The 27,487-nt window shown below is 42.0% G+C and overlaps 3 protein-coding genes across 4 annotated transcripts; 1 reads left to right on the forward strand and 2 right to left on the reverse strand.

Moving 5' to 3' along the window:
* Positions 1 to 877: 877 nt before the first annotated feature.
* Positions 878 to 6,246, forward strand: LOC102722531 (palmitoyl-protein thioesterase 1-like). Its single transcript, XM_015841598.2, has 12 exons — positions 878 to 1,143; positions 1,248 to 1,332; positions 2,365 to 2,416; positions 2,509 to 2,529; positions 2,615 to 2,668; positions 3,022 to 3,072; positions 3,247 to 3,309; positions 4,185 to 4,250; positions 4,352 to 4,390; positions 4,838 to 4,960; positions 5,702 to 5,794; positions 5,919 to 6,246. The coding sequence occupies exons 1-12, from the start codon at positions 1,026 to 1,028 to the stop codon at positions 6,102 to 6,104; spliced, it is 951 nt and encodes a 316-aa protein (XP_015697084.2). The 5' UTR covers positions 878 to 1,025; the 3' UTR covers positions 6,105 to 6,246.
* A 1,844-nt stretch (positions 6,247 to 8,090) lies between these two features.
* On the reverse strand, positions 8,091 to 16,633 carry LOC102712295 (protein ARABIDILLO 1-like). 2 transcript variants are annotated; one of them, XM_006662002.3, is made up of 12 exons: positions 14,953 to 16,633; positions 14,699 to 14,857; positions 14,504 to 14,584; positions 14,272 to 14,403; positions 13,465 to 13,592; positions 13,268 to 13,355; positions 12,785 to 12,879; positions 11,398 to 11,461; positions 9,894 to 10,069; positions 9,335 to 9,556; positions 9,067 to 9,151; positions 8,091 to 8,757 (listed from the first exon to the last, which is right to left on the reverse strand). In XM_006662002.3, exons 1-12 carry the CDS (start codon positions 16,345 to 16,347, stop codon positions 8,581 to 8,583), a joined length of 2,802 nt encoding a protein of 933 aa, XP_006662065.3. In that variant the 5' UTR covers positions 16,348 to 16,633; the 3' UTR covers positions 8,091 to 8,580. The 2 variants fall into 2 exon arrangements, with proteins under 2 accessions (XP_006662065.3, XP_040384031.1); XM_040528097.1 differs by having other exon boundaries at positions 14,242 to 14,403.
* Positions 16,634 to 18,755: 2,122 nt separating this feature from the next.
* Positions 18,756 to 26,752, reverse strand: LOC102712573 (WD repeat-containing protein WRAP73). The gene is made up of 6 exons (XM_006662003.3): positions 26,452 to 26,752; positions 21,032 to 21,520; positions 20,211 to 20,432; positions 20,033 to 20,117; positions 19,766 to 19,876; positions 18,756 to 19,475 (listed from the first exon to the last, which is right to left on the reverse strand). The coding sequence occupies exons 1-6, from the start codon at positions 26,566 to 26,568 to the stop codon at positions 19,090 to 19,092; spliced, it is 1,410 nt and encodes a 469-aa protein (XP_006662066.1). The 5' UTR covers positions 26,569 to 26,752; the 3' UTR covers positions 18,756 to 19,089.
* Positions 26,753 to 27,487: the final 735 nt, after the last annotated feature.

Here is a 27,487-nt window from a genome sequence, read left to right on the forward strand (position 1 = left end):
TTGATTTAGTTTTTCTTTTAAAATAAACATTGTTTAATTCTAAATGAAATTTGTTTTTTTTGTTATGGTTTTTCTTGTTAACGAAAACTAGTCAAATACCGATACTTTGCTACGAAGAAATATAAATTATATAAATGTTAATATTGTTTGGAACTTGTATTTTAAAGAAAAAAAACAGAACCAATATACATGACTATTTTAAAATATCATATATACATAATGTAGTTGTTAAGACCAGTATATAATATAGGTGATGAATGTCAGATACACCATCACCACAATTAATAGTATAGATAATATCAAACGATAGAGAAAAATATAATCAATCATCTCAAAATTACTTGAAGAAAAGCACAACGGGAAGGTACATACTAAGAGTCTAAGACTGTGTCTATGAGATAAAAAATAAAATATTATTTGATTTTTTATATCTATTTAATTATATAAAAATAAATAACTATAATAAAATTACAAAATATAGTTTAGAAATATGAGATAATAAATTTCTAAAAAACAGATTGTCAGTGATTGTAAAGGTACACATATCAACTAGGAAATATTTTGAGAATAAACCGTTAGAATAACACAAGCTAAATCAACCCATTTTTATCGAGACATTTAATTATTTGCCACGCTACATTAACATATTTATCAATTTAAATCAATCCGTATCTACGACATGTGACAAAGTGCCGATAAATGATTAAATATCATTTTTTCCCCCACCCTACGGTAGGACCAGAACCACCGGAGCGGCGGTTGGGCCAGTTGGCCTGGGCCCACTTCTCCACGACCAAAACTTCCCCACGGGCCATGGCCACTACACTGACACGTGGGTCCCACCGAAGGCACCCCTCCCTCTATGTCCTCGTCGTCACAGGAGGCGGGAGCGCCGTCGCGGAGAGGAGAGGAGAGGAGAGGAGCGCCCGGCCGACGAGGGAGAGGAGTAGTGCGGGAGAGGGAGGGAGATTCCCAAACCCTAGCTACCCTCGCCGCCGCCGCCGCCGCCGCTGGCAGCGACGACGATGGCCTCCGCGCTGGGCGGCGGCTCCGCGTTCTCCGCCGTCGTCCTCCTCGCCCTCGTCGCCGCCTCCCCGGCGCTCGTACCGGTGGCCTCCGCCCTGCCCTTCATCGTCCTGCACGGTTAGGGTTTTTTTTTTCGCTCGCTTGTTTTGTCTTCTAGGCTTCGTGCTCTGCTGGTGCTTGGATTTCGTCTGAGGTTTGCTGGTTGTGTCCGGGGGCCGCAGGGATCGGAGACCAGTGCCAGAACGGCGGGATGGCGTCCTTCACCGATATGCTTGGGGAGTGGTCGGGCTCCAAGGGCTACTGCATGTAATGCCGCCTTATCTCGCTCGTTCTCTTATGTTGAATATGTATTTTGGTGTAGAATTTGTTCGATTTGTGGTGATTATGATGTTGCTCGCTTGTTATCACGAGAAATTAGTTCATGCTTCAAATGCAGCACTACGACTTCAATGCTCAGGTTTCCGTTATGTGCATACATGCTATTAGTTATTTACTATTATTTATTTTTCCGTTTGATATTTTTAATACTGATAAATATTGATCCACAAATTAGCTATAGTATCCCTAATTAGATTTCCTTGGAGTTTAATGAACTGCAGTATTTCATATCTGTTTACGGAGCCAGAGGTATAATGAAGTATAATGAAGTATAATCTAATATTAGGTTTCTGTCTAGTTCGATTTGTTAATCTGTCCCCGTAATTTCTTCATGAGTATCTAGGGTAACATATATAAAAGTACTCCTATGTATGCATTTAAAAATACTCCCTCTAACGTTTCTGTTTTGAAAAAATAATTGTATCGAATAATTGGAGATTTTATCCTTATTTGTAACAATTTAGGATATTCACCTATTCTATTGATTTGGTATCTTATTGTATGTTCTATATTATGATGCCACTGTTGTATGAACCAAGGTTTGGGCACAGTTCTTCTTTATGTCACGTCAGGGACCACATACAGTTGTCTATTGCAATTATTTTTTACATTACTTTACTACATAAACTAACTCAAACAGAATGATTAGTAGACTAGTATGGTCTTCCCATGTGCTGGAAGTGTTCTTTTTTTCCCTGCAGTAGTCCGTAGTGGGGATGATGAAAATTCTGATCACTAGCTTCATCATTTTGTATCTGTTCCTGTGGAATGGGCCTTAAAAACTACAGAAACAACCATTATTCAAAAATACAGTGTGTCTGTTATGGTATATACACCCAATGTGCGGTCTCACAGCCAATTGATGTCCTGGCTCTTTTACATCAAATATCAGTACCATTTAGCACATGAATGCATTTTTTTGCTAGTGTACTTAAGGAAAATAAATGTGTTCTTCCTCAGTGAGATTGGAAGAGGAGCATGGGACTCTTGGTTGATGCCACTTCAAGAGCAGGTTGATTTCTTATCCTTGGTAATGTCCTTTTTTAGAAATCAAATAATAGACTGTTCTTACATAAGTTTCTGTGATTTTGTATTCATCTACAGGCGGACACTGTTTGCAAGAAGGTGATGCAGAACCTCCTATACTGTGTTTCTGTACTGTATCCTATATTTTCAAGGTACTATATCATTGCTGGAATTGTTTTTCCAGGTGAAGAAAATGAAAGAACTTCGTAAAGGTTACAACATAGTTGGACTTTCTCAGGTATGTTCATGCTATTGTTCTTTTTTCAGTTCATGGCATCAAACGCATTTGTTGTCTTGGTTAGTCTTGGTTAACCCAAAGCTGACAAATTCCTAAGATGTCTGTCAATTGTTGCAACTACTAATAGGCCTGTTGTGGACATGTCTCACTGTTGTTCTGTGTGGACCTCTTGAGTATGTGAAATATTGAAGTCTGCTGAAAACCCCTGCAATAAATTATTATTTTTATTGTTGATTTAGTGGGAGTTCCTTTTGTTTTTCTATGTCGTGTACATTCACTAGATAATGAGTTTACTGTTTCTTGTTGCATATCAAAGTTCCCCTCATATGTAGCATTTTTGTTACCTTTTACAGGGGAACTTAATTGGTCGAGCAGTAATTGAGTACTGTGATGATGCACCACCGGTAGGTGAATTTAGTTTGGTTCCTTATGCTATAATCATTAAACTATTTTACAGTCTGTTATTAACACAACAACACCACCATGTGTCCCAACTTTCCAGATTTGCTTTATATTTGAATCATTCCTTGGAGCTTTCTTTTATTATACATTTATAGTTAAGTTATTTACTGTAACAGGTAAAGAATTTCATCTCTATTGGTGGTCCTCATGCTGGTACGGCATCAGTGCCACTTTGCGGTGTAAGCTTGCTCTATCCTCCACTTGCCTTCTTCTTTTGGATGTGCATGTAGACCAATATTTTAAGACTAGACTAGTTGGTACAAAACTATGAATGAGTGAAGGTTTTTCATGTATATAAATTGATATATACGCCCTTAAAATTTAGTAGCTAATGGTCAGTGCTTTCTAGTTTCCAGTATCTATTTATAGAATGACCAGGAGTTAGGACATTACTCCCTCTGGTTTAAGATATATGTTACTTTAGCTCTATGCAAAACTGAAAACAGGACTAGGTAAAGCTAATATCATATTCTTGACATAGAACAAGGAATGCTAATGTGATCTTTCCTGCTTTGCAAAACAAAACCTTTATTTGAATGGCATGACAATTGGCTCTGTGCAATTGAAAACAAATATGTCATATAACATAAAGTTTTCAGGGGCTACCTGCAGCATTGGCGAAAACATGTTCGGTGCAGTTGAAGCTTGGTCATCCACTTGTATAATTTTATTGAGCCACTAGAGGAAACAGCAATACACTACAAATGAATACTGATAACTTCCTTTCGATTTAAGTTGCATGAGTACCTATTTTTTTTGTTTGTTGTTAACCTATGCTACCAACTGAATGTAAGAGTTGTGACATTGCTTTAAACAGATTGAGTTAATATTTTCATTTGTAAATTAGCATGAGACCTTTTGGGGCTGCTCCCTTGCTTCTGCACGTGCACACGAATGAACATTCTTGTTAATTAGTTTTGCCTGGGGTGTACTTTTCTGTCATGTATTGCTGCATAAGGAACTTGATAATGTTATTTAACATTCTTGTTAACTAGTTTTGCCTGGGGTGTACTTAATGCAATATTGTGCTACTAAGCGTTTTTTTTTACTGCAGTCTGGCATTGTATGCGTTCTTATTGATGCTCTTATTAAATTGGAGATATATTCAAACTACGTACAGGTGTTTATGACTTGTCTTTTGCTATGTCTCAGTTTTTATTATCACTATTAGTCATTACACACCATTTCTCTGTAAATAACTTGAAATTGGTGATATTGCAGGCACACCTTGCCCCTAGTGGTTACCTTAAGATACCCACTGTGAGTCTTCTATTGTATATGTTCCTTTTAATTCTGTGGTACCAGAGGCTCTGTTCTTCATTTATCACACTGTTTCTATTCCAACTCAGAATACTTATTGGCTTATATAATTGTACAAGGGTATATAACGTGCACTAAAAGGTTGAGTCCAATCTATTCATGATGTGAATGGTTGTTCCTGCACGAGCTATTCATTGGTACAGGTTTTTTCATCAGTTCAAATCTGACTGTCATAAGATACGAGTTACACTTACAGCGGTAAAAATACTAAAATAGCATACCACTAGTCAATTTGCATAGTCATTTTATGTAACCATTAACTGCCAGTTTTCACCATCACGTGAAGCTCCCTTTTAGCATTCCACACTGTTTGATCATGCTGGAAGTCAGGATAATGACAGAAAATGAGCTATGTTCCTACTTAGCTAAACCATCTTTATTCTCCAGGATATGACAGATTATTTGAAGGGTTGCAAGTTTCTCCCCAAGCTTAACAATGAGATACCAAGTGAAAGAAATGCTACCTATAAACAAAGATTCAGCAGCTTAGAAAATCTAGTATTGATTATGGTAAGATGAAAATGACATTGTTGCTATTTACATACTCTGGTTGGATATAGGTAGCTAGAATATGCTGTGTACAGTCCTTATCAGCCACATTATTTTATACATAAAATTATGCATCCAAAAGGTCATGTATAACATGATAGCAATACAAAGTTGTTTCATATCCCAAAAGCAAAGGAAAACAAACTCCCTCCATTCCAAAATATAAGCAATTCTGGGATTCAAAATTTGCACTACAATAAGCATTACCATGATAATTCCCCTGATTCTCATCACATCAATGATTTCCTACCAGTCAGAAGCAAAAAGGGAATCTGAACCATTCAAAATTCAAAAACTGACCACTGCAGTGACTAAAAGGGTATCTTTTGACCCAAACTTAATATTTGCTAAATAACCTAAAAATGCTTATATTTTGGAACGGATGGGGGTATAATACATCCATTTATAAGCATGTTGCGCAACATAATATGCTGTTAGCAAGCTATAGAAAACCTGCTTCATTAAATCAGAGTTGCATTCTGTTTTGTGTTTCATATAAAAATGATGCTGATGTATAATCTTACTGCACTCAAATGTGATTTATGCATGCCCAGAAGCAAATGAATTTAAGCGTTAACACATGAAGCTCAGTATTGCATCCCAAATAGCTGATTTGGAACATGAAGAGTTACAAGAAACATGAAACCGTACTGAACAAATCCCTGTGCTGAGTACTAACAATTTCTTTGAACTGCTAAAAAGTTTGAGGATGATGCTGTGTTAATACCCCGGGAAACAGCATGGTTTGGTTATTATCCTGATGGCTCCTTCGGTCCAGTGCAGCCACCTCAAAAGGTATATATGTATACCTTGAGTTGTCTGAGTTGCTCTTCCATAATAACAGTATAGAAGACGGAGAATGCTTGTTTTTTGAAGTGACTGTTGTTTGGGGCGGTATTGCTGTTTTTTTGTGTTATAGACAAAGCTGTACATTGAGGACTGGATCGGCTTGAAGACTTTGGACGAGGCTGGGCGTGTTCAGTTCGTGTCTGTGCCAGGCGGCCACCTGAGCATCTCCAGAAGTGACATGAAGAAGTACATTGTGCCTTACTTGAAACCGGGTGGATCATCCAGGCAGGGCATTCGTCGCATGTTGTCAGATTGAAGGGAAGGACTTTCCAAGTGATCGCATCTGGGATTTGTATGTAAGATCGGAAATGTGGACCACTCACTGTTGATGTCATGTAAATACTTTCGGTAAAAGGGAATGAAATACGTTTTTGGGCAAGCGGTGACCCTATATGAAACGAAATGAGCCTAATTGTTTCGGTCGGAACCCGAAGCTCGCTTGGGCCGAATCACAGCCTTGTAAGCATATCCTCCCAGCCCCCACGCCCAGCACCAGCAGAAAGAAGGGAACCCAGAAAGAAAGAGGGAACATAAAGGAGGACTCGGAGCATCTCTAACAGCTCATCTAAATTTGATTATCCATATTTTTATTTGAATAATCATCTAAAACACTTTCATCCTTCATATCCATTTGTACTCTAACAGATCATCTATATATGACATTTTATATATCTATTTGGAGGATTGGAGAGATGATCATTTAAAACACTTTTATCCTTCATATCCCTTTGTACTCCAGCAGATCATCTATATATGTATCCTCTATATCTATTTGGAGGATTAGAGAGAGAACATCTAAATATAGAGTTTCTCTCTCCTAATATAAATGACATCTAAAAATAGATGATGAGATAAATAATCTGCTGGAGCTCAACTTTTACTCATCATCCTCTATTTCTAGGATAGAGGATGAGATGAATGAGCTGTTGGGGATGCTCTCAGATCTGGCCGACGCCTACCCACCGGCCAACTTCCCTCCCTGCTGCCGGTCAGCTAATGCCTGCGCCGACTCCTATGGTCCTGGCCGGCCATCACCCCGCCGGCCCACGCCCGCCCGCAGCCATCGGCCGACTCCCCTCCCTGCCCTGCCAGCCGAGGGTTCGTCTCTCAGGTCTCAAGTTCTCCCATTCCATGCACATCACATCTTTGATGTATGTGCCAGGTCTCATTATTCAAATGCATGAAATCCAAATACTTGCCCAAGACAAAGTGAAAAAAGCCCTTTCTAGATCTATCTCAACACAGCGTTCTTCAAATAGGATAAGCAAGAGAATAAGATACAATCTTAATAGAGAATCTCTACCTAACTTCTCTCCGAAAGAGCTCTTATTTTCAGCACAAGGCAGGCTCTCCTTTAGCCTACGAATGAGTGCCACGTAAGAAAGCAAGGTTCGTCTCTCAGGTCTCAAGTTCTCCCATTCCACGCACACAGGCACGCCCGCCCAGTGGCCGACACCCGCCCGCCGCCATCGGCCGACTCCCCTCCCTGCCCTGCCAGTCGAGGCTCGTCTCTTAGGTCTCAAGTTCTCCCATTCCACGCACACAAGGGTATTTTGGTCCTACAAACAGACGACGTTCCATTTCTGTTGAGTTCTATGGTATTATTGGAAAGATGTGAAATTTTGTGGTATTTTTTTACCAGTCAAAAGTTTATGCTATAAATGAAATTTTCCCAAAGGATAAACAGCATGACATACCCCGTGAAACAAACGAATTCAGGAGCAAGTAAAATTCAGATCGAGACCTCAAAGACCACGTGTGCTAAATATTTTTTGCTAACATTTATCTCAACCGTTTGATTTAACCAGATAGAAGCCATATAAAGTCTAGATGTGCTCTCAGCATGATATATCACTTTTTATAAGAAAAAAAATGTAACACACACAGCCTTTTCCTTTCTGACTATGCATCTAGGCACCTAACAAGAAAAGCTTATGTTTTAGAATGAAACAAGAAATAGACATCGTTCAGCTTTAAAAAAAATTAAACAACATATTTACAAACAGAAAATAATTTGAAAATAAACGTATATATATTTTCTTAAATGTCTAAAAGCAAATACTAAAAAATAAACTACAATAAAGAAACTCTCAAAATCAACTCCAAGTTTAAAATTAAAACCCCAAATTTTCCAAGTTTAAAATTAAAACCCCAAATTTTGGTATATAAGTAGATGAGAAAAGACGAAACTGTTGTACCTGAATTTCATTGCTCCATTATACTGCAACCGTCCACTTTGCAGTTTCCAGAAACATACTTTATATAGTAATCAGTACATTTACAAAGTTACATTGCAGGTGGAGCAGCCTAGTCTGACTAACGCTGTCACCACCTCATTAATCAACAAATAAACTTAGCTGTATCGCATAAAAGTTTCGGCGTCGCTGACATCTCAGTTAATTTTACACACCAAATGAATAAAAGAAAATTGCACACCGCCCCCGCATTGCAAGCAAAAGCCAAGAAAGACTGCACTATGATGGGTTCCCTCATGGAGAGGCATGAGGCGACTCCCCAGCCCGCAATTGCCTCGTTCATGTTAACTTACATCTCTCTGTACGTGATTGTACCTACATCCGGTCACTGTCCGCACAGGCCAAGTGGTAATGTGACAAGCTTTGGAAGCCAAAACACTACCTGAACCGCAATTTTGCGATGTTTTCAACTGGTAGAGAAGGCTACTGGAGATGCCCTTCTTGTTGGAAGGTCAGCACGCTCCACTGCTTGGGCTTTCATGTTGAGGTCCCTGTCTGATGGTGTTCCAAATTTCTAAGGACAATCCTTGCAAAGACTTTGGCTTCAACGGAAGCGGTTGTGGACGCTGCTGCCGCACGCAAAACTCGAGCTGCCCCTGCTTTCTGCAGGAGATTCGCATGGTGCACCGCATGCCGACCTCCAGGGATTGTGAACTGCATTATGTTGGGAGCATTTCTCATCAGATCTTAATAGAAGTATTGTTGCTGGATGGTAAAACCGTGTTGTACTTTTTAGCATGCCTGAGTATGTCACTGTGTGAGCGTTTGTGACAGAAAGAGGCATGGTATGTATGGTTCCTTCTTCAAAGAAGAGAACAATGATGTTGTGTCTTTCATAATATCTATACTACAGAGCTAAACAACGATTTGAGATCTTATGCATGCACAATAAAGGAAAATGTTGGTTCTCAATTGATAGGACTCTTCCAAATATTAAGATGGTATGGAAGGAAATAAACAAACCTGAAGGAGAGCAAAGGCGGCACAAGCACGAAGAACTGATGCAGGATTCCGAAGCATGGCAACAAATCTAGCAATCTCAGCACCACTGGAGGAAAGTAAAGGACTATATTAGTACTACATTCCTCTTATGTTGTCAGCACCACTAAAAGAAGTAAAGGGCTACATTCCTCTTAGCTACATTAATACCATGGCAGAAGGGACAAGTATGATTGTTAAAATGTTTCATGTACTCCAACTAAAGATAGACTTTATTAGTGTAAAGTCAAACCTGCATCTCAGGTGTCCAGCTTCTTGTATAAACACCGCATCAGCAATCTGAGATAGTGCTCCTGGGGCTGAGGAGGTGGAAGCCGCAGTAAAAACTTGTGGGTCTGAAAATGTCAAAACAAAAGTTTGTATATGCTTCAGAGCCATTCTCCTAGCTCCCTCAACATTAACACTCTTGGAACTGCCCTCTGACAACGTCCCGACCAATGCAACCTCATCCATTCTGTCAGTTAAGAAAATTCAGTTTAGACTGCAATTTTTTTATTAAGATAATTTTGCACATCAGCAATGGCCCTGTGCACTACAACATAGTTCATCTTCATAATTAGCCTCAAAGCAGAAAGCACTGCACATTACACTCAGGCAAAGGTATATCAATAAAAAAATGGATAGCTAGAATTTTGAAGATAAAACTACTGGTTCAATTGGCCTTCTAGAATAATTGTGTGCTGTTAGCATGTTGGTAGAGTTGTAGTCCTAATCTAATCAAACTAATGAAATACACCAACATTCAAAAGCAAGGCAAACAGTTAAAATAATCAGTTTGAGAAACAGCATACCTTCCATCAAACATATATGCAAGGGCTAGTGCAGACATGAAGCGTGCCATTTTTGACCCAGATGATGAGCAAAGCCGCACTAGAATAGGAACACCGTCTTCTTCAACTATACGGAGAGCATTACCAGAATAGAAAGCAAGATTCCACAGTGCCCCTGCAGCTGTCTCGTGAACATCCTGAAGAAACAGAAAATCATCATGTCTGGAGTATGGAATAGCATTTATTCCCAAAGAACGATATACAATGTACAGTAACTGTCAATGTTAAAACTCACCGTGTTACCCACAAATTCTTTTTTTTAAAGCTTACACATTTTTTTAAAAAAGAAAAAACTATCATTATCAATAGAATCATTAGGAAGCACAACCTTGACAAGCAATTAAGGGCAATTGATAAAGTTAATTGATGTGAGATCAAAGTATCAATTATTAAACCATTAATGAACAAATAAATTGCATCTCTGCAGCAGGCATCAAGGCAATATTAATTAGCATAGGACCGAAAGAATGATGTTCTCACATCAGAATATGTGCTCTCAAGCAATTATAATAACATAGTGTAAAGCTGACCAAAGAATCTCAATACATAACAACCCTGCATAACCTCATATCAAGAAAAATTTAATTTGCCCCTGAAGAATCAAAGACCTGTACCCAAAAAAATAACACCACGAGTGGTAACTTCGTAAAACCAGAACGTTAGGGAAAAGCACAAGCTGAAGTGGCACATTAATGATGTAATTACTTCTTTTAACCCACCTACAATCAAGTAGCTACTTCAACAAACTGGTCCATCTGGTCATGGACAACACTAGTGAAACATATCTCAAGATATCACGCAGACTAATGCATATAGAAAACAATGTTATTAAGTTGTCCGATTAGTCACAATTAATCATGATTAGTCAGTATAACTGGAATATGTAGCTCGATCATGCACCTCGAGGTGATCAGCTCGATCAGGAAACTAGTCATCCGAATAGTCATCGATTAACCATGGTTAGTCGTGTGATTACGAGGTGGACGGCTGGTTTGAAAGAGGCCTCAAAGTAGCCACCAAAAAATGCTTGATACTTGCTTCATATACACATTATTTATTACAATGTATTTTTCTAGTATAGTACTAGTAGTATAATGTATAGTTATACTTACATAAACATACTATAGTACTATACACTTATACAGTATAGTGGTTGGTAGAATGGTAGTATACAACTATACACATATATACATGTCCTGGGTAGAAGGATGAGTAGACAACGACTAGTCCCCAAGTAATCGAACCTGATCAACAGCGAATCACAACTGATCGCCTGATCGGTCCTCTTACGACTAGCCATGACTTTACGATTTGAAAATATTGCAAGAAACTAGAGTTGCCTGATGCCAGGTGGAATAAACAGTAAAGAAAAAGGTGATTTCGAGTCCCTCACAAACATAATGTATCTGCACATAAATATACCATGTATCAAACATAAAGGATATACATTTGTAAAGAAACTTACTTCAACATCCGACTGTGCCAGTGTGAGCAAAGGTGCAACACCACCCTCCTGTCCAATTGCCATGCTATAAAAGGCAAATGAAAGTTATCGCCAAGAATGTCGAAGAAAGGAATAACTAGCAATAATGTTGGAAATTATCTGGTACGGAAATACAAGAGATAAGAAGATACAGATACTGGAAATAACTCTTTGCAGTTCTCTTTACTGCAGCAAGTCTGTAAAATAGACCAACTAGGAAGAGAGAAAATTTTGATTCCAAGTTACAACCTGAAAAGTGCTGGCACCTCATTCATTGCTGCAAAGTAACAGCTATCAGATCATTGCCTACACTTCTCCTCCAGACAAAAAAATTCATTCATCGCTTGCACATCGCAATCTGGAGTTCATTAGAACTAATTTTCCACTATCATGGCAGGTATAGTATTAACCCAATATAGACCACACCCTGCTACTACCACCTAATAACAGGGTCACCAAAGAAGTCTATGGAAACAGGAGCAATCAGGCAATCTACTAAAAATGGGTTGAAGTGGGCGTGTGCTAAGATAAAGAAAATCAAAATAAGCATGCAGTGCAAACCATCCACCATATCTATAAGCATCAAGAGCTTCAAACATAAGATCAACATTGCGATGTCCAAGAGTTGTCCTGAATTTGGCACTGGCATAGATGTCATGAAGTGTAAGTGTGTAACAAACTTCTTTAAACAATGCCATATTTTCATCATGTGTAAAGCTATCTATATAAATGTTTGAGAATTTAGGAATTTGAGGACCAACCTAGGCATACCAACAATTTGCAATTTTTAGCAACTGTCTTCTGCCTTGCAGGACATCTAAAAGAAGTCGTGAAGTATGGACGGATTCAGATTTGTCTTAGGAGAGCAAGTGTTCTTTCAATTATGACTTCACTTCCTTTTCTTGGCTGACACTAAGTTAGCTTTCTCCATCAACAAAAATGCCTAAGTTCGAATTTTTATGGACAATCAGCTTGTACACTTCATCAGCAAGGCATGTCACAAACAATATCTGGATAGTAGGTCAATCCGGTAGTAGGTGAAGTGCAGAGCCACTGGTACGCGATACTGCGATACCGATACGTATATATGCATTTTGTAATATGAAATATACATTGAATCAGAGAGTCTATAAGATGATAAGACATTGAGATTAGATTGATAAAACAAAAATAATTTCATGATAAGTAAATTGGGGGTTTTTTTTAAAAAGTGATACTTTATATGGTTCATCAATGAGTGGTTATTGAATCTTGTAGAAGTATCAGTGTATTGGAGTATCGGAGAAGTATCTGATACAGGTGCAGCAGTTTGCCAAAGTATCGGTGATTCATAGGCTAGTTCAGTTCATGAGCAAGCATATGAAGTTACCTGTTAGCTTCTGAAACAGATAGTCCCCATAATGCACCAGCAGCTCTCTCCTGAAGGCCTTCCGACGCACTCAAGCATTCTTGAGCAAGCGAAACCTAAAATATGAAAGCTATCTATATGAAAAATATAAACAGCTTATTTAAGGTGACTTAGGAAAAGAAGCAAGGAGGGCACACGAATAATCTTTTAAGCGTAGTGTCCTAGAAGCAGTATTGGCTAGTTTCTCCAGTAGACATAGAAACATGTATTACATTTCAATTGAAAATCTGTACCACAATACTTAATCAACAAATTAAAGAGAATATGTTCAATCCAAATTAATCAAACAACTAGAGGCTTCTTTGGACCAAAATTATTATATAAGAACGGATGTATGAAAAGTTTTATATAACAATTGCATCAATTTACTTAACTAGATGTAACGCTTCACACACTGCTGATCAAAGGATGCAAGTTGTGATGGAGCACAAAAGAGACACATACCAAAGCTTCAACGCCACCTGCAGCAGCAATACCTTCACGATTTCTATCATCAAATGACAGATTCCACAGAGCGCCAGCAGCTTCTTGTCTAGTTCAATACACAGAAATCACAATATTAACTTATAATAGCATATAGTATAATTTAATGAGAGAATCAGGCATTGCAACTTAAAACAGCATGTCCGCTAGAAGTATACCTTACACCCTCATTTTGAGAACTTGTTAGCTGCACTAATGCCTCAAGGGCCCCTGCTTCCTGACCCACAGCAGCATTATTGTTGTTGTTGTCCCCATGTGCAGCTAAGTTAGCTAATGCCCTTGCGGCCTACATGAATAACATTGATGGTATTAGAAACTAAATACAGCACAAATGTAGTGATTGTGATCACAGAAAAGACAAAGCATTGGGTCAGTAATGTAGATGGAACATTTATTGTAGAGCTTAAAATGCAGCGAACTGCTACTATACCAAAATAGCAATTTTGAGTGGCTCCAAAAAAAAACCAAATGTTTTAAGTAAGGCATAGATTATGCCCAAAGCTGAAAATAAACTGTATCTTGAAGACTTGAAATGGCATCTACATGATAAAGGTCCAGTCAACATCTTACCAAATCATCTACATACTCTTATATCCTGATAGGTTACAAACTTTCCTTTCTTACAGGAAATTAGGGGTGCACGTAGCTCAGCAGTGAGATCGAGCCACTGGATAATTTTAAAAGTTTATACAAGGCCATGCAAGAAAAGTTGCACTCGGCACATAGATAATGAAGTACACATGAACCAAGTGATCCTCATTTGGCAAGATAAAGTTCAATAGGCAAGCAATAAAATACAGATAGCACATCTGCAGGTCATCCATTCTTTATTGTTAATTTGTCGTTATCATGCCGTACTATTTGTTGTACACTTGTACTATCAGAGCTAGCATAAAAAGCTATAGAATAACTAGCTGACTAGAGCGGATACGTACAAGAATGATGACATGATGTGCCCCATTCACCTGTTCTAGGACGCCCTCCAATTTACATGATCGAGCAAGCATGACCAAAGCATGGACACCACCAGCCTTTGCAACTTCCATGCTACACTTGTCATCAGCAGCTAGGTTTGCAAGTGCCCCGGCAGCACGTTCCTAAAGAAAAAGAGCAGCAGTTATAAAATAGTTATTATCCAGAAAAGATAGCAAGTAACGTTGAAATTACTGAAAATTGTAGGGTATGAAAGATGCATACAAGAACTCCATCAGTCCCAGCAGGCCAGCGGAGTATGAGATCGACCAACGCCTTTATACCACCAGCTGCTGCAATAGCTGCCTGCAAAAGAACAATCAATGTATTATTAGCACCAGCAACATATCAAACAAATCTTTGTCAACAAAGACAAATCAAACAAACAATCAGAGTATTCGGCATCCAACGAGTAACAACCTTGTGCTCCTCGCCCACAGAGAGATTCCAAAGGCCACCGGCAGCTTCTTCAGCAACAAGCCGATTCATCGACCTGGCCAAATTGGTGAGTATTCCGATACCACCCTCATCTGCAACAGCCTTAGCAACCTTGGCATTCACCGATAAGTTGGCAATAGCCTGCAGTCACATTAACTACAGTAAGAAAATGGTAATACCAAAAATAGTAGATACTGGCAATTAGAGTCCAGGGATTCAGCTAAACAATCCATTACCTTTGCTGCTTCTGACTGTGCACTCTCCCTTGAACACCTTGCAAGGTCTAGCAGCATTGGGATGCCCCCAACACGCATCACCGCCTCTGACCTTGCCGCATCCACATTCGCACTCTCATCATCAATAACCACAAATGTAGCAAGTGTGGTAGCTGCCCGCTCCTGCGCATCCTCCTGAGAGCTCTTCACCAAACTCAGTAGCATTTCTGTGCCCTGCTGCAGCCAGAAGTCATCCATACCTTGCGGGTTGGACTCTGCAATCCGTAGAAGTGTCTGCGACAGGATCCACTCAAGCCAACTCATCATATCACCAAGTGCCTTGTCTTTGTCCCTCCAGTTACATTCATTGAACACCTCATTCTCCTTCACAGCCTTACCAGGAAAAAGTGAGACAACTGATTTGAAAATGTGGCTTGTAATGGTGAGTACAAGCTTGCCCTTGGAATTGCTAAATGCTCTTGGATTGTGTGTCTGTTCCTCCTCAACAGATTTGCAGTTAAGCGCGCATATAAGCTTGAGGGTTTTGGAGTGGGAGATGAGCCTAGAGATGGCGCTTGGAGAGACATCCGTGCGAGAAACATCGACTGCGACAAGGGAAGGCAGCTGAGTCCAGGACGTGGATGCTGTAGCCCATTTGAGGTTGTGGCATCCAGCGACGGAGAGGAAGCGGAGGGATTGGATGCCGGCGAGGGCGGCCTCATCTACGGATCCGCAGTCGAGGAAGGCGACGTCTTCTAGGAGGCGGCAGTAGCGCGCGAGCGCTCCGATGGCGTCCGCGTCGGCATCGCGAAGGCCAGAGAGGCGCAGGCGGCGGAGGCGCGAGCAGCAGAACGCAACTTGGCGGAGGGCGTCACTGGAGATGCGTTCGAGGGGGTCGGGGCCGATCTGGAGGCTCTCGAGTGCCTCGTGCCGCGCGGCGAGGACGGCGAGCGTGGCGTCGGTGAGCCCGCGGCAGCCGTCGGCCACCACCTCCCGGAGGTCGCGCGCGCGGAGTCCTGAGGCGGCCGCGGCCGCCTCGTGCCCCCGCAGCCGCAGCCGCCGCAAGCTCCCGCACCGCGACGAGAGCGACGACGCGACCTCGGCGTCGCACCGGTGCGCCCGCAGGTCGAGCGAGCTCCACAGGCACGGCGACGACCCCAGTGCCCTCCACGTGCTGCACGCCGCCGCCATGCTCGCTCGGTCCCGGTAATTCAGCCGCGCGAACAGCTGCAGCACCGTGTCGTCCGGCAGCGACGTCCAGTCCACGCACTCACCACGCCCCGTCGCCGCCGCCACCACCAAACCCCGACGCAACGACGACGAAGAGCTCACCACCGCCTTCCCCTCACCCCCCACCACCACATCCTTACCCTTCCCGTTCTCCTTACACAACCGTCGGCGCACCCGGCGCGTCATCCCACCCCCTACACGCCGCGGGATCGAGTAGGGTTCCGTGTCCCACTCGCCGCCCCCAATTCGGGGATCCGATTCGAGAGGGAGCGGGGCGGCGAGCCGGGGCGGGGGGAGGGGGGCGGCGGCTGATGGTAGCAGCTTCGATTCGCGCGCGGCGGCGGATCGCGGCGGTGGTTGGGATCCGGCTCGCTCGCGCTCGGCGAGGCGAGGCGAGCTGAAGCTCTCCTCCTCCTCCTCCTCCCTTCCGTTCCCCTGCGGTGCGGTGCGGTCACGGCAAAGGGGGAGCACTGGAGAGAAGCGGGGAATTTATATATAGCGTATGCGGATACGCGTGTGCGTAGCGGCGTACGCTTATACCGCGCTCCGAATACGGCGACCTGGCTACACGAGCTTTTGATGGCTGCAGTTTCCAGTGGAGCATTTTTATTTGGGTGGCCACTTACATACTTTATTTAATTATCATAAATATAATATATAATAAGAATATAGAATTGATCATTTTACATATATTAATAAATTATATTTATTTATTATATATACATATATATAAACGTACACTTAAATTGATTTTTTTTTGTCCCGGGGACTGTCCTCTAGCTCCGCTAATAGCATTTTCTTACGTAATCTTTAGAAAACAGGAACTCCTTTTAAATGTTACGAGAGCCTACGGTTATAGAATTTAGAAAATAAAATATAAGTCACACACTAGAAAACTGTAGACCAAAATTTAAATATCTAACCTTAAATTTGATTTTTTTTATGTATTTTATTTTTCGGTCATTTTATATCGTTAAGAAATTATATATGAAATTTTATTTACAGATTAATATGCAGTTTGGTATATTAGAATAGGCAAAATTTGCTACAGGACATCCAAAAACACGTAATTAGCCGGTCGCAAATTTGTTGTAGGGCACCCAAAAAATTGATAATTAGCTGGTGGACACTCCGGTCATTATTTTACTATTTTGGAGTAAAACACGTGAGAAAATTGTTAAAATACCGAGAATACCCTTGGTGGCCACCACGTTATCCCGATTGTCTCCAATCAAACAAGAACCAGTCGATCTCACTGCCGCACCACATCCATCCTAACCATAGCCTACGACTAAGGAGGCAACGGTGAGTCAGGGTAACATGATGGCCAGCAAGGGCATTCTCGGTATTTTGATAATTTTCTCACGTGTTTTACTTCGAAAATAATAAAATAATGGTCAGAATGTCTAACAACTAATTACTAATTTTTGTGGTGTCTCATAACAAATTCATGATCTTATAGTGTCCACTAACTAATTACACGTTTTTTAGATGTCATATAGCAAATTTTGCCATTAGAATATTAGGAGTATATGCTAATGCTCCTAGACAGCACCTTTTTCTACTCATGGGTGCGCTGCGGATTACGGGTAGTGGTAGCACGTACGTAACGTCAAGGCGAGGTACGCGGTTAAGCATGCACGGATGCGCATTGACTCGGACCAGTTCGCCTATGGAGCAGGTTATCCTGCAGCTTTTGATCGGCAGGGTCATGTTTTGCATGTATTTGGAGTTTATAAGTTAAACTAATGTGGTTTAAAATATATTTTATCAGAAATGGAAAATTTAATTAATCTATTTACGTCATCGTGGATCCAGATCCATTTATTATGGACCTAGAAATATATAGCTTAAAAAAATCAAATCTAGAGTGCTGCATCCATTCCTGTAGCTTGCAGTCATATCCAAATTCATACGTAAGTACGCTAATGAATCTAAAGATATAAAACATATATATTAATTTAATGATCAATCTAGACAAATCAAACAAGTCTTATAATATAAAATAAGAGAAGTGGCAAACAAGGCCTAAGAATGTGGTTGTTTGGTTTATTAAAAAAAAGAGTCAAATGATATATTTATAAATAAAAAATAATTTATAAATAAAAATGTCATATGCATATTCTTAGCGATTTAAAAGTTAAGGGTGGAAAATAGACTACGATAAAAAAATCCTAAAATCTACTCTAAATTTACTGTTAAAATTTTAAATTTTGACTTGTAAGCATAAGCAGAAACGAAAAGATAAGACTTTAAATGTTTAAAATTTGGCTTATAAGCATAAGCAGAAATAAAAAGATAAGATTCTAAATATGTACATTTGATCAAAACTGAACTTCGGACAATCAAATTACAGTTTATAACAAACTTGGAATTGGAATGCCAACTATAAAAGGTGTTACAATGCATGGAAGCTAAATGGGGTGCAATGTCAACGGACAAACTTCATGGAGAAAGACCTAGGAGTCTTCCGGCTAGCACAACAAGGTATGAACTAGCCAGCCTAGGTTCAAGGCTCACCCCTTCTTAACTATATTGATATAAGAGCCCTTTCTCTCACATCCAGCCTTTGCAAACTTCATGCACAGCTCATATTGCCACTCAACAACAGAACACGGATGTTACACATTCATGGAGTAAGGTTCCACATTTACTGTATAGATCATTGCATCTACAAAATCTAAGCAGTTTCAGCAATCCCAGCAAAGATGGTTTGAGAATGTAAGATAGTGCCTACAATGACAGCATCTCTATATGTTTAATGCGGAAAGAAACATTCGTCTTCCCTCCTAGCAGATTAGAACAAGGTGTTAACCCGAATAGCAGACTAGAATAAGCCGTTACCCGAATGCATCTATTGGTATGATACAGCATAGCTCCGGTGATAAAACCGCCACAGATCCCATTGCTATAGCAAGACAAACAAGATCATTCATCGTCAGAGCTATCATCTGATTGATCAGCCTCTTCCTCTGGCAAAGGGGATACAATTGCAGCACAGCAGAACGAATCACGGTCTTTCAGGAGAAGACAACTTCCATCCGAGTTCCATTTCAAGTCCACAACCCGGAAGTTTGGCAACGGAATGTTGACACAGCATGCACCAGATGGAGTCCACATGTATAGGTGTGGACTCTCCGTGCAGAAAACAAGGCGTGGGCAGTTAGGGTCCCAAGCAGCAGCACGGATCGGATCTTTCTGTAGAAGAACAGCCGCAAGCTCAAGCCGGCAGATATCCCATATCCAAAGAGCATTTGGCATGTTGTCATTCCTAGTGAAGAAATAGTGACTGTTGCTGCTCCATGACAGCATACCTGCACACGAGTTGCAAGGTGAGGGGTAAGAAAAATAACGCAAGAGATGTATATACTTAGAAGGGTTGTCCATAACGTTTATCAAAATAGTAGTAACCATTATCACAGCTCGTAAATAAACTAGAGATCCACTGCACATCAAATACACAACATGTAATTGTAACTACAGTAAGAGCAAAATAAGCATTGTCCAATTCAATAGTTCATGACACTAGCCACAAGTGTATTAGGTGTTAGAGAAACAACCAATATCTTAATCCATATGCATGAGAAAAATGGAAGTAACTAACCAATTCCTTGCTTGGGGTTGGGCTTGTCAGTAGCTGGTTTCTGTGAAGGCAAAGTGATTGGAGCATCCATAACAGCATACTTAACTCTAGAACCTCCCTCGGTCCCATTTTCTGACCACAAAACAAGGGTTAATCGCTAGTTCGTTACTAAATTAAACAACATAAGGTGAGCACTTGCCCTTACACAAGGCAACATAAAACATGCCAATTTAATCCATCAAAAAAGGAGGAATAGAAGTGATATAAAAGTATCATCAATAATCTCACCAGCACCATTGCCTTGCATGTTACGAGAGAATCCTTCACTTAAGCATAACTCTGACATGTCAAGTTGCCATGGATCATCCACTTCCTATGGCATTTTGTAGTTACAATCAGGTACCATGAATAGAAAAACAGTAATTCTGCTAAGATAGCAATTGATGGTAGATATGAGTAGGTTTACCTTAAATATAGCAGCATTGGTAGGATTTCGAATAGATGGCGCATGTGTGAACTCAGCAAAAGTTTTCCATGTCAGGTGGTTCAAAGTACGCACTGCTTGATCATAGCTGCCAACTGCTAAGAACTGCCCACATGGTGACCAAGCAACAGTTTTCACACCCAACCCACTTTCATATGCTAAGTACTTGAACAGGCACCTCCCGTCCGGTGAATATATCAGAATCTGCAACAATCATGTTCTTAGAATTATCAGTTTACATCTAAGAACTGGTAACTTCAGAATTTAACCGCATCATATTGTATCTAAAGCAGAAAAAAACACACAGCTCTATAAAAAGAGATTGGGGTCAACCCTTTAGAGTAGAATAAAGGATAAGTTCAGTTACAGAGAAATGACTCAATGAGCTCTTAACTTTGAAGAGTTGAACAAGATATTGGTTAAGAAATAAGCTTGGGGAAGCCATGACCCAATATCCCAACTGATTGATTATTAAAATCCAAACAATAACTGTTCACAAATGTAGTCAAATGCCAACCGAGACACTTGAGTAAACCAAAATAAAGGCAAAAAAGTTACTGTTGTAACTGCCATTTGAATAAGAGAGAAAATAGTGATTTGCCAAGCATGCAGGATAAAGTAACTCACAAGCAGTGAGATCTAGATTATTAAGTAAATGAGTGACCTTACCAGCAAGAATAATAAGAAGCTAAGCTATATGCCTATAATGTGACATACAGTAAACGATGATGATTTTCAAAAGCAACATACATCACAGGCCACAGCACATAAAACCACAATGGGGAGTTTCTGCAGAGACGCACCTTGTACTCCAGAAGTGAATCCCAGACCACAATGGCACTATCATCTGGTGACCACTCAACACCTGCCAAGTCTACCGTGTCAACAGCAAAGACACTCATTATCTCCCAGGAATGGCATGAGAGCAAATTTACATAATCCTTGCAGTCACGCCTGGTGCAGATTGCAGCAAACTTCCCATCCTTAGTAAAAGAAACACCTCTGGAGGCATGCTTTGGCCACTGCACATGTACACATGCTGTATTTACAAGAGACCAGACCGTCAGACGAAGCTGAAACTCTGATGTCGTCAGTATATGACGACTGTCAGGACTCCAGCGAGCATATGCAATCCCAGCAGGGCCCTCGTCAATCTTGCAGGTCCAGTCAGGCTGACTCAGTGACCAAGCCTGCACCATGGGGCGCTTGTAGAGTCCACATAGAATATACTCTGAGTCCGGTGCCCAGTCCAGAAAGCTAATCTTGTCCACACATGAAAATAATTGTACCACCTGCATATGTTAAAGCAAACAACCATACATGTTAGTTGTATTTTGTAGCTGCGACCAAAAGTTCTTACATGACCCTCCCCAAAAACATATGCTCATTAGCCACGTTATGATACCATTTGGTACTAATATTTCCTTGGTCCATCAAGGTAAAAAAACATTTCTTCGATCCAGCCATATAGTGAATTACTCATGAACTGTTGGCTATAAATTACGCAAAACAAGTAACATTTCGTGAATTAGCATGCTCAAATTTGAGCTATACTAGATGACATTACCCCCTATCTTAAATTCAGCAACTATTCCAGAATGCCCAAACCTTAAACCTGCAGTCCAATTGCCATTGGGTGCCATTACATACTAAGAGATTATTTTGTATTACTAGTAATCTCTCTCATACACGGTTTCATCGGTTGTTACATAGAATATATAGCATTATAGCCAGCAGATTGGGTTATTAATACAGTATATTGTCACACCCGGAGTTTCGTCCTAAGCCTAAATTCGTAAAGGAAATTCATAAATAACAATTGGCTTAATTAACTCAGGAAAAATCCCTCTAAAAGAAATTAATTTAATTAAATCGTGGTTCGCAAATCGATTAACTGGATTTAAACTCAAATTGAAGAAGTATAAAATTTGGCCAAGCAAATTAATTTAAAATTCGGCAAAAGTGGGGTTTTCCCTTTTCCCTTCTTTTTTCCTTTCTTTTTCCCTCCCTTCTCAAATTGCGCCGAAGTCCAATTTTCCTCCTCTCTCTTTTTCTTTTTCCTTTTTTCTTTTTCCCCTCTTCCTTCCCGGGCCGGCCCAGCCGAGCCGGCCCACCTCTCCCTCCAGGCCGGCCTAGCCGAGCCGACCTTTCCCGCGCGCACCTCCTCCCTCCTGGGCCGCCGGTCGGCCCAGCTGCCCCGAGCCGCCGGCCCAGCTTCGCCAATCCGCGCCCGCGCCGCGGGGAAGTCCGCATCGCCTCCCCGTGCCAGCCGAGTCCGAGCCGCCGCCGCAACGGCCGCGCCCGCAACGGCCGCCGCCGAATCCGCCACCGGGGCCGACTCGGTCTCCAACCGCCGCCTCCGCCCTAGCTGGTGCCTCCTCCCCATAAAGCCCCGTCGTCCGCACGCCGCCGCCGCTTTTTCTTCAACCACCCGAGCCGCCGCCGCGCCCGAACCACTGCTGTCGTCGGCCGATCTCGCCGCTGAACGCCACAAGCTGCCGCTCGACCGCGTCACCACCTCCGCCTCGCCCTCGCTGACGCGCCGCCGTCTCCGTCGCCGCCGGTGAGCGCTTCCCCTCCTCCCTCTCCCGTTCCCTCCACCGCCGCCGCAGTGCCCTCGCCGCGTCGTCGTCGCCGGGCGCCGCAAGTCGAGTCATCACCCGCCATCCTTGTCGCCTCGCCGTGCGCCGCTGCCCGTCGCCTTGCGCCGGTCGCCGCCGTCGACGTCATTGCCCTCCAGTCGCCAGCCGACGCCGTCGCCGTCGTCGCCCTCGCGCCGTCGTTCCTCGCCGTCGCCACTCGCTCGCCGCCGACGCCGTCTTCCCCTCCCGGCCGAGCTCTCCCTCCTCCTCTGTTCGGGGCCGCTCACGAGCGGGTCCCACCCGCCAGTCGCCGGCCGCCTCTCCCCTCTCGCTCCCTCTCTCGCTGACCGGTGGGTCTGGCCCGTCAGTCGGTCACCACCCCCCCTCCTTCCTCTCTCTCCTCCCCGGGCCCGCCTGTCATCCTCCCCACATCCCCTTTCTCCCACTGACGAGTGGTCCCCACCCATCAGCGCCTCCTCTCTCCTCGCTGACGTCAGCAGCCCCATTAATTGTGCAATAATTGATTTAGGACTTTTCTGTTTAGTTAAAAAACCCAGAAAACTTCTAAAATTCATAAGTAATTCATCTAGTCTCCGTTTAGGTCCATTCAAATTTCATTAAATCCATAAAATTGTCAAGAATCCATTAAAAATACTTTCTTTTACCGTTTCAGTAGAGTTTGTGCCTGTTTTATTTATTTTTGTGCTTTGTCGCTTAGATTCGGACCCCACCGAAGAGCCGGTTTACTTCGAGATCGTCGCCGAAGTACCCCAGGGGCCAGAGCAAGGCAAGTTGCACTCATCTTTGATCATATTGAACCCATTATTGCAAATTCCCCGCTTTATTTATTCAAATATGCATTGTTTTAATTAAAGTATTTACCGTATTTATTTTTTCGAGTAAACCTTATTATTATGCCGTTGATTATCCAACTTTATTCATGCTAGACCAGGGGTAACTTGACTAGAGTTAGGCCTAGGTTAATGCTTACCGTGCTTAGATCAAGTAGCTCATGGGATCATTTAATAATCATGATTAGCTCTGAATAGCTGTAATAATGATTCATTACCCGGTTCGGGCTAATGTCAACTAAAATATTGATAATGGTGGGCTATGGGTGCATGGTTTTGAGAGTCGCACCCATGGCAATTAAGGACCAGTTCACGGGAAACCCTGGAAGTAATTTAGTGCTAACCACATGCCAAAATGGGTAAGGTGGGATTTGAAGCATGGCTTCGAACTATTTGACGTACCAAGGCAAGGGTAGGCGTGATGGAGTATAGACGGGCAATCGTGGTGTAACGAAAGCCTCTGCTGCTTCCGGATCTGCCAAGGCACAAGAGGGGACTGCCCGACTTGGGTGTAAAGGAGGGGGTGAAACCTGAAGTGCGGTGCGATTAAATAGGGAGGGTTATGTGACGGGTCCTATCACGGTCTCCTTTTCGGTATGCCATGGTGGTATGTCGGCGCACGTTCAAGTGCAGTGGAGTCGTGTCTTGTGGGTACAGTAGTACACCTCTGATCAGAGTATAACCTATTCGAATAGTCGTGCCCACGGTTACGGGCGAACTCCCAGCTTCACTGTGATTAGTGAACCTTTAATGACCTGAGTAAACTGGTTTCATTTGGGACTACTGCAACGTGGTGTAACGTTGAGTAGTGGTCGGGCCTGTTGCAACGTGGTGTAACGTTGGACAGTGTTGTGGTATTTTACAACTGTTATTTACTTATCCTTTAATGTATTTAATCACCTTTATTCATTTAATCTCTGTTATTTGTTTAACTGCTGCTTTATTGCAACTAACCCTAAGCCTGTCCTTGATAATCTCTATGCATCATTTATTGCCCTCTTTTCCGTGCTACTTGTTGAGTACGGTGGTTTGTACTCAGCCTTGCCCAATTTTTTTCCCCCTTCAGAGTTAGAAGTTGAGTCCGATGGAGGTGACTCTCAAGAGTAAGCTGGTCTGCCGTCGAAGCTTTGCCTGTGGACTGGAGCCGTACCCGCTGGAGCTAGTCTACCTTTCTTTCCGCTGCATTTTCGTTAGAATAAGTGTTATTTTCAGTTGTTTCTAAGAACGATGGTTATGTAATCAACATTGTCTTTTTGTGTACCCTGGCTGGTCCTGGACAGGGATTTTAATACACAATTAAGTTTAGAAATTCGTGTGATGAATTTCTGGGCGTGACATATATTCACAGGCATTTATTGCTAGTATATGATTAAAGGTATGTCAAAAGGGTTCTTCACCAAGGCACAATATGTTACCTAGGTGATGGGCCAGCATATAGTCCTTGCCAGCCAAGCTGGGTAAATTAGAGAGGAGGGAGGGACTCACAAGAAGGCCAGCGCCAAGGGAGCGGAGATTTAAGAAGACAAAGTACCAGTAGCGGAGGCGATAAAAGTGATGAGGTAGCAAAAATAAGGCCACATGGAGGAAAAAACTGGTGCCTGGAAGATGTAGTTCTCACCTCAGATATTGCCAGCTTGAAGTAGAGCAACCAATTACACAGCGTGAGAGGGATGCTATGGCTGCACAACAACTTGCTCACTCAATCTCCTATCCTGGAATGTAGTGCCTCTGCTCTATGTGGGTGGGTGAGGGGAGATAACTTCTTTTCTGGTTTCAGAGAAGACTAAATGCTAGTCCAATGCCTTAATCTTTTCTGGTTTCAGAAGACTAAATGCTACTCCAATGCCTTAAGCCTATCTACTCCCTTCTACATAGTTTGCATATGTATTAGGGCAACTGGGCAAAGCTAGCTACTCCTGGTTGTCTATCACCTCTGCCTTTGTACTGGTACCGCTACTTTCTCATAGCTACTTCCCTAAATCATTTCCCTCTCAACCTCACCTTCCTCTCAAGTCTCAATATCTCCATAATGCAGGGCCTGTCATGCCGACCTTGCATGACTCCATATCCACCCAGATCATCGAGTGGGATATCAAGCTCACAGCGTCGAGCTTTGTATTTCACTGCTGATAGCGCTCTAGACAAGCTGACCTCCTAGCCCACCTGCTTTTGGAAAAAATCACAGCAGGAGGGCGTTGCCTAGTTCTAATTTCTCAAACCTGTGAAAAGACTGATAATGTTCATTTTGCAAAACCAGAAACTTCCATCTCAACCGTAGCAAAAGAAGAAATAGTTTATACCATTTAGTTGGTGGACCTAGACTATATAAATATTGGGTTCATCAAATATAGACACTAGAACTACTATAGTATTTGAACTACGAATAGAATTTTGATTTTAGTTATAGCTATTGAAAACACAGTACAACAAAGAGTGTGCAATTGAGTTCCATGCTACTCTCTTGAGATACAAACAACCGCATGCGGTATCTAGACCACGCAATTGAGCAGTTAATCTGGTTAGCTTGTACTACTGGTTACTTTGATCCATTACGTACTGCGAATTACGGTAAGCAAAACCTACTGGTAGATCCTAACCTACGGATTAGACAAAACAATGCACATTTCCTGAAGCAAAGTGCTCGAAATTGAGCCAACCTAGATGGCATTCCCCCGATCTCAGATTCAGCGACTACTCCAAAAGGCCCAAACCCTAAACCCGCATTCCAGTCCCCGGCCACCAAACAGGATCGAGCAGAAGAGAGCAGGTGGGGGGTAATGGCGCGGATACCTTGAGGGAGACGATGTCGCGGACGACGAGGCGGTAGTCGACGGCGACGGCGAGGTAGCGGGCGTCGGGGGAGAAGCAGCAGGGGCCCGTCTGCTTGTACGCCTCTGTGAACTCCATCGCCTCTTCTTCTTCCCCTTTCCCCTTGTCACCCGGCGCCTCCTCCCCCCGGCCCGGCTCCGGATCGGGCGGCGGAGGCGAGACGGGGGCGGCCTCTCGCCTCGCCGGCGTCGAGGTGGGTTGGGAATGCAGGCGAATCTCGAGTGTTTTGGAGGGCCCGTGTTTGGAATTTGAAATTGTTTGGAGGGGTGGAGATGATAACCTCGGAATGTACGTATACGCGGTACCGACCGAGTACAGTGTGTATGTATAGGAAATGAATGCATTTTATATAGAATGAGAAATTGGTATGTTTCTTGTATTTAGTTAATAGTTATGGAGAAAAACCATGACATGTGTTCAGATCTTTTTTAGACTATGGATAGCTTCTTTTTATCTTTTAATGCACCTAAGTAAATCAGGGGCAAACATCTAAAACAAACATTTGTTACATGTCATTTCACTACTTTTTCTATTAACAAAATATATAAGATAAAGTATTATTTTATTTTTATAGCTATTTAATACTATTAATAATAAATTAACTACTACTATATCCATTTTATAATGTAAAACACCATTTCATGATATGAAACGTTCTTACATTATCTGCTAGCAAATCTATACATGTGTGTATGCACACAATACATGAGTCTAGGTGTAGTTAAGATGTCTTGCATTATGAATGAAATTTAAGAGCAGTGGCCTCCCCTGTCGTGTTCAATTAAAAATAGACTATATTTTAACTACACATATCTTGATCAACCAATCATAAAACTACATATTTAACATCAACTTTACCAGAAAATACTCCTCTTCATCAAAAGATATAATAGGATGAGACTTGACCCATCATAAAACAACAAATTTGGATATGTTCTCTATCTAGGTCATAGTCTTAGAATGGGTCAACTCTCATCCCAGGTGGTGACAATTTAGA

This window comes from Oryza brachyantha, chromosome 10, assembly GCF_000231095.2.
Source record: "Oryza brachyantha chromosome 10, ObraRS2, whole genome shotgun sequence".
NCBI classification, from domain to species: Eukaryota; Viridiplantae; Streptophyta; class Magnoliopsida; order Poales; family Poaceae; genus Oryza; species Oryza brachyantha.